The sequence below is a fragment of the Engraulis encrasicolus genome, chromosome 13, assembly GCF_034702125.1.
Source record: "Engraulis encrasicolus isolate BLACKSEA-1 chromosome 13, IST_EnEncr_1.0, whole genome shotgun sequence".
NCBI classification, from domain to species: domain Eukaryota; kingdom Metazoa; phylum Chordata; class Actinopteri; order Clupeiformes; family Engraulidae; genus Engraulis; species Engraulis encrasicolus.
The window spans coordinates 42,095,508-42,103,007 of record NC_085869.1 but is presented as its reverse complement, the minus strand read 5'-3'; the positions used below and the strand labels follow the sequence as shown (position 1 = coordinate 42,103,007).

The 7,500-nt window shown below is 43.3% G+C and overlaps 1 protein-coding gene across 1 annotated transcript in view; it reads left to right on the top strand.

The window, feature by feature from the left end:
- The window catches only part of zgc:113337 (uncharacterized protein LOC503741 homolog), a 32,014-nt gene that overhangs the window by 16,479 nt on the left and 8,035 nt on the right, over positions 1-7,500 (top strand). Inside the window, exons 6-7 of the mRNA XM_063214640.1 lie at positions 2,600-2,884; positions 5,750-5,851. Coding sequence (XP_063070710.1) covers positions 2,600-2,884; positions 5,750-5,851 — 387 coding nt within the window. The remainder of the gene's footprint in view (positions 1-2,599; positions 2,885-5,749; positions 5,852-7,500) is intronic.

Genomic DNA, 7,500 nt, shown 5'->3' with positions numbered 1-7,500 from the left:
ACAATGATTCTTGCTTGAGACATTATTCACTTAAATTATTTTTTAGTGTGTATACACGTGTGAACGTTTGGGTTGGGGGTGCGCGGCTTGTCTTGGGCACAGGTTAAGTGGTGCTTCAAGAAAAAAGGTTAAGAACCTCTGCTCTATAGTATCCTCACCAGCTCAACATGCTCATGATGGACTGTTTAGTGTCGCCACCTCTCTGCCTGCCATGGTCATTCTGCCTTCATCTGCATACAGTGCATCCCCCATTCAATACAATTCAGTGTTTGTTCGATGTTATGTCATGGATCTCACCCTGTTTATGTTTCTTTTCATTCTTTTCTGATGATTTCAAGGGTTATTCAGATTAGAGTAAGAGTAGAGTAACTTTATTGATTCCGGGGGGGAAATTAAGGAGGATTATTCAGGGTAAATCAGATTTACATGATATGTGTGAATTATTAGTTGTGTGTAAGCTTTTTTTTACCTGCAAACCAACCTAACTGTTGGGTACAAATAAAGTAACCTTACCTTACCTTACCTTGTAGGAAGCAATCACCAACATTGGTTCAGGATCGCCCATTGCCCCAATTCCACTGTATTTTTCTCAGTTATTACCAGTGTGCACGTGCATGCCGTTTATATTACACAGGCACACGTCACTGGGTCCATCTTTATGACTCTGGGAGAAACACAATGTAGCTTTAGATTGTTGGAATTGTGTCTGATGTGTGTGTGTGTGTGTGTGTGTGTGTGTGTGTGTGTGTGTGTGTGTGTGTGTGTGTGTGTGTGTGTGTGTGTGTGTGTGTGTGTGTGTGTGTGTGTGTGCGTGTGCGTGTGTGTGTGCGTGTGTGTGTGTGTGTTAGGGTTTATTGTTCATTGTTTGAGCATGAAGCTGGTTGTGTGTGTGTGTCTGTGTGTGTGTGTATGTGCGCGCATGCGTGCGTGCGTGTATGTATGCCAGCACATGTGAGGGCATGTATACAAGTGCGCGCGTGTGTGTGTGTGGGTGTGTGTGTGCGTGCATGTGTGTATGGGCATGTGTGTCCATGCGCCTGTTTGTGTTTCCCCCTGACTAAGTGTTAACGTGTGGAGGGGGGAAGATGAGTCCAGCAGGCCTGCTCCACCGCAGTCAGATAGCTGAAGCGGATCCAGCTCTCTGGTGCCAATGGCCTCTCTGTTCTCTCTGTTCTCTCTGCGCTAAACGCTGGCAATTTACTGAGAAAACAGCCCAGCGTTCCTCTTCTCACCACCTACTAGGGCTGTAGCGATACACTCAACTCACGATTCGGTTCGTATCACGATTTTTGACCTACGCTTCGATACAACCCAAGATTTAAAAAAAAAAAATCTCCATCGCATCATATCATGTGGTTGTTTTCTGGACTGAAGGGTAACAGAACTTTGAAAGGGTGTAGCACCACAATACTGCTTTCTTGCATCACGATGCAGTATTGTCACTCTGTGTATCAATTCCATACAATATTGTTACAGCCCTACCACCTACCGTACACCACCACTTATGAGATCCTGACTCACATCTCCAAAGCACGTAATATAAACCATGCTGGCCATATGTATGGGAATATGTTTCGGTCTGTCTGGATTCCGGAATCCTTGGTGAGATTCTGGAATGCTGACTGAGGTTCTGGAATGCTGGCTGAGGTTCTGCGATTCTACCTAAGACTGCTCTCAGGGCTGCACCCCTCAGAGGATAATTCCCTCCACATTGTATTGTTCTGTTGTTTTTCTTTCTGGTTTTCCCTGGCTGAGATGTGCAGAGGAATCACTGTCAATTTCACCATACAATTTTACCATGTTCCATTATAAAAAAAATGGTCTCTCAATAAATTAGTGACACTGAAGAAGGCTCTGTGCAGCCGAAACGTCTGTCATGTCAGTCCCTGCAAAGTTAAAATAAAATAAAACCACAAGAAAGAAGAAAAATTGAGTGCGATCCATTCCCTACTACTAGATTACTTCAGAGACGCACCAACAAGACGGAAGAGCGCGGTGTGTGAAAGATAACCTCTCAATAAATTAGTAAATGCATTAGTAAATCTTGCACAATTTCTCTCTATTATTTTCTTTCATTTTTTCTCTCTGTCCCTCTCTCTCTCTCTCTCTCTCTCTCTCTCTCTCTCTCTCACTCTCTCACACATACACACTAAATTCACACACACAAACACACTAAATTTTAAAGACTTGCGTGGGACTCAATGTGTTAAAATCACTTTCACTTTCTGTAAAAACAAAAAGAAAGAATAAAAAACATATAATATCTAAAGACGTGTGGAACTCCACCTGTTTGCTTATTTCCAGTAACACCTTGGCCTGAGCATGAACAATGGTATTTATATGTCTCCACCCTAAGGTGCCGGAGCCATACTGTTCTCAGGTTATCCGGCAGTACATACCATGCGTACACCCGTTCCAGGTTTGTGTTAAGGCGATAACAAGTCTTAAAGTACTATCATATTTTGTCGTATTGTAGATCAGCTACAGGACCACGTCCTCCGGTGTCATTTCTCAGTGTACACAGTCTGATTAATTAATATTACCAGCAATTCATATTTTTTCCTTCTCTCTCACGTCCCCCTTCCCCACCCCCCACCAGTCCTGCCAAAGCCCCAGATCAGCTACAAGACCACGTCTCCCGGGGTGATCGAGGCCAACTGCACGGCGGTGTCGCGGCCGCCCTCCGAGATCGTGTGGAACGTGGAGGGCAACAACCGCACCGTGGGAGGCCCCACGACGGTCCACGTGCCCCTGGGCGACGGCACGACCCAGGTCATCAGCACCCTGGTGGTGCAGTCGGGACTGCTGAAGGACGTGTCGGTCAAATGCCTGGTGCATCACAAAGGACTGGAGTCGGCCATTGCGGTGTCCATGAACACTAAAAGTGAGTATGTGTACCGGTATGGATGGAATGGGGAGGGTTGTGTGTGTGTGTGTGTGTGTGTGTGTGTGTGTCTGTGTCTGTGTCTGTGTGTGTGTGTGTGTGTGTGTGTGTGTGTGTGTGTGTGTGTGTGTGTGTGTGTGTGTGTGTGTGTGTGTGTGTGTGTGTGTCTGTGTCTGTGTCTGTGTCGGTGAATTTGCAACCAGTAGCCAAGGAGGGGAAAAAATGTTTGTTGCTTTAATTTTGCTGATGGAAAAGCAACCGTATTTAGAGCTGCTTGTCCTGAAACAATACATTTCATATGGCAGTGGATTATGTGACTACCAACTAATCATAACACTTTATGAAGGCATCTCGAAGCAGGTCTGAATATCAAAAAAATCTGGCACATTTTAGAATGCGCATTTAATTTGATTTCAGTTTTTCCACACAAAAAGTGAATAGTTCATTTGGCCGAGTACTATCACATAGTTTAATATTCACCACAAGCTGGTCCTCCAGTTTAGAAAATATGCGCTTTTTCCACAGGCATTCCAAAGAGCTTCCAAACATGCGTTAGCTAAACACTCTCAGCCAAAGCACAACCAAAGGGACCAATCTGTTCTGAAGGCATCCTGGTCTCTGCGTTTATGTGTATATTGTGTTTATATGATGTGTATCTGTGTGCGTGTGTGTATGTGTGTGTGTGTGTGTGTGTGTGTGTGTGTGTGTGTGTGTGTGTGTGTGTGTGTGTGTGTGTGTGTGTGTGTGTGTGTGTGTGTGTGTGTGTGTGTGTGTGTGTGTGCGTGTGTGTGCGTGTGCGTGTGCGTGTGCATGTGTACATGTACATACGCAAGTGTGTACGTTCATGCGTGCGTACCTGTGTGCTGACACGTGTTTGCCCAGGATGGAAGTGTGTTATCAGTGTGTGCGGTAAGAGTCCATTGGTCTCTGTCTGTTTTTCCTGGCTCTGCCTGCAGAAGTCTCTCCGCCGAAAAAATAAAAAAAAACGCCCTGCCTTTGGAGCTGTAGCCTGGATCACAGCATAGGACAGAATAACAGAGACCCAGTGGAGTAGTGTACATCCAGGGATAATAAAGAATATGACTAGGGCCCACACACCCATAGAGCAGTCCAGAGAAATATGGAAGTGAAGAGTAGACCTGACATAATTCATCTGAAATGTTTCTAACAGAGTGGGTCCTGGAGAACTTAAATATATTGTGAACTGTGTCATTTACATTTTTGTACTAAGTTACTTGACACACAGATGTGTCAACACACAGAGAGACACAGATACACGAATGCACACACACGGGCATGCATGTACACACACACACACACCTACACACACACACACACCCACACACACACACACACACACACACACACACACACACACACACACACACACACACACACACACACACACACACTCACACACACACACACCCACACACACACACACACACACACACACACACACACACACACACACACACACACACACACACACACACACACATTAGTATGAGTCAATTCATTCACTGGTGAATTGTGCTCAAGCTATATTATGAATATGCTGAAGTTAAGCGCCAAATTATGATATGAATTATGAAACTGCCGTAATTGTCAGCTCAACTTATATATCTTATTACATGATATACACAGTTGTCTTGCCCAAAACTACTCGGTAGTACAAACAGTATTTGAAGCATGTGAATGCTCACATTTTCAATGAAGTAGGCAGTAGCTCATTAGGACTCTTTACTGTAGTATATGTGGGCTCCAAAAGTTCCCATTCGGACACAAAAAACGTCCCCACAAAATAAAACGTGACCCCACAAATTCAACAGTGTTTTTCTCCATCATTTTGTGGAATCTGTAAAATTTTGGAATCTGTAAAATTAAGAGTACTAAAGCATTTCTTTACTGACAGGTTAAAGTTAGGGTTTGTTTTGGTGTGGGCACAGCTACATATTATTTAGTTAGATATGAATGGGAGTCCTCACAATTAGCAAAAACAAGCCTGTGTGTGAGTGTTTGCGTGCGTGTGCATGTTTGTGTCTGTCTAAATGTGTTTGCCAGTAAATGGCCGTAAATTCATTATGCATGTCAAAAAGCATCTTTTTGATTGTCATTGCAAAGTATGCATATGTGCCTCATTATGTGTGACTCACTGCATGCAAATATTCAATTAAGTTAGCCTGTGTATGGCTAAAGCCATATGCTAATTAAGGTTGTTGATATAATTTCAGACCCAAGATATGCATGCATGCACAGCCAAACAGGGCGAAGGTTGAGTGCCCTCTATGAATGCAGCCTAACATCAGATTGGCAAAATGATCACATCGCAAATTTCTAAATTCCTCAAAATTCAATCTCCACAAACTCAATCTAATCCTTGTTTTCTGTAAGTGTCCTCATAGAGTAGGCCTACGCTTTTTTTTTCAAATATGCTGCGTTCATATTTCTTTACAACTTGTGGTGGTATTGTGAATGATTTACAGTTGCTTTTCCAGATCTGGTTAACCTTAAGTGTCATGTTGGACTGTGACTACGGAAGCCTGCTGTAATGTCCACATGTACTTTACTGTCTGCCCAAGCAACTTTTTAGCTGCTTTTATAGGTGTGTGTGTGTGTTTTGTGAGCAGTTTTATTCTAGTGTGTGTGTGTGTGTGTGTGTGTGTGTGTGTGTGTGTGTGTGTGTGTGTGTGTGTGTGTGTGTGTGTGTGTGTGTGTGTGTGTGTGTGTGTGTGCGCGCGCGCGGGCGTGCGTGCTTTCGTGCGTGCCTGTCTACAGGCATGCGTGCGTGCGTGTTTAGTACATGTGTGTGCTTCTATCAATCTCTCTTCAACTTCTAAAATATTATTTTTTTCTCCTTTCAAGTTGGGACTGCTCTCACCATCCTGATCTCCGTGACAACAGTAGCCTTCCTGTTGGTCCTGTCACTCTGCTTCTGCCTCTGGAAGTGCTTCTTACGCAAAGATGGTAGGTGAACACACACGCGCAAACACACACACACGCAGGCACGCAGGCACGCGCACACGCACGCGCATGCGCACGCACACACACACACACACACACACACACACACACACACTCACAGTTCAGTACTTTTATTTGAATCACAGTCCATTAAAAGTTACACAGATCCAAATACTGATGGAAATCACAGCAGAGTTGTAGGGGGATGATCATACAGTTAGTCAGTCCAATATTGATACAAATTGTTTTATAAAGTTTCCACTTATTTTTGGAGTTGTTTACCTCTTTAAGTTACACTGTGGTTGGGCTTTGCTGAGAGGCAATGGGAAAACTGCTCACGTAATAGTAATATAATTAATGTTAAAATTGATAAATTGAATAAACTGAGCTGAAGGCTTTGTATGGTTTGTCCTCTACACAGCCATGAGTACAGTAGAATTTGCACAAAGAAACATCTCCCTCTTGACTTCCCTCCCGACATAATGCCCTCCCTCTCATAGTGAAATTGTCCTCCTCATTTATCACACTCTCAGAGGACCATGGGAAAACAACTCTCATTCTTTTTTTACTTCCTTGAGGTGAGACCTTGGACTTCTTTTTTTGGCAGAATATTGTGCATGAGTCCCATGGAAACTTGAATTGCGCCGGAAAGCTGGCTTCCTTTGTGGCCGACAGCACTGTGAAAAGGAAGGCCCGGTGGCAGCCATTTTGTTTTTGTGTGTTTTTTTATACACGTGTTAGTATTTTAAGACCATGCTGCTCACTTCCCCATCTCTATACATCTCTGAATGGGTGGATGGAATATATATTAACCAATACATTTCCCCCCTGCTACTGTTAATTCTGGTGGGAGTAGTTAACACTAACATGCGTGAAATGCCCGTGACCCCTGTAAAACAAGGCCAACTTCAGGATGCAGTTGTGCATAATAAAAGGGCCTTTTTGTTTTTCATAGGTGTGGCTGAGGAACTGTAAGTCAGTCAGCGGTGTCATAGGGCGTGTGGCTGCGTGTGCATGTCCTGTAAATTACAACTCAAGGAAATGACAAGAAAAAAAGGAAAACTAGAAATTTAGAAAATGAATGTACAAATCGAGTCCCCAAACCCTCATCAAAACAATTTCCCCCATAATTATTTGCTAGAATTGCATTGTTATTTACGGGATGGGGTTTTATTGAGTGTGTGTGTGTGCGTGCGTGTGCGTGTACGTTTTTGAAGCAGTACGTTGGCATTTCATTTTCTAGAAGACAATTACCTCTGGAAAGTTTCATACGACACAGTTGTATGTGAAATTAACCTGGCTGTCATCCAAACTGGCAATGACTGCTGTCCCACCACAATTGTCACGCTCACATTTTGTACTGGCCAAAAAACATACTGGGATGGAGACATTTATGATCTTTGCTTCACCTGAAGAAAATATTTTTGCTAGACATTTCCACAGCAAGCAGTTTATACCAACACAAAAAGGTGTGACCACCGTGAAAAGAAATGATGGCATTTTTTATTGATAAGCACTGACTCTGATCTAGATACTCCCAATTATCATGAGCTAATATTTTTTGTCTTTGTGGACTGATCTGTGTTTAAATATGAGGTAAAGAGGTCAAAAACTCCAATTTAGTCTTATAAGTCCTTCAGAGTTCCCCTGAG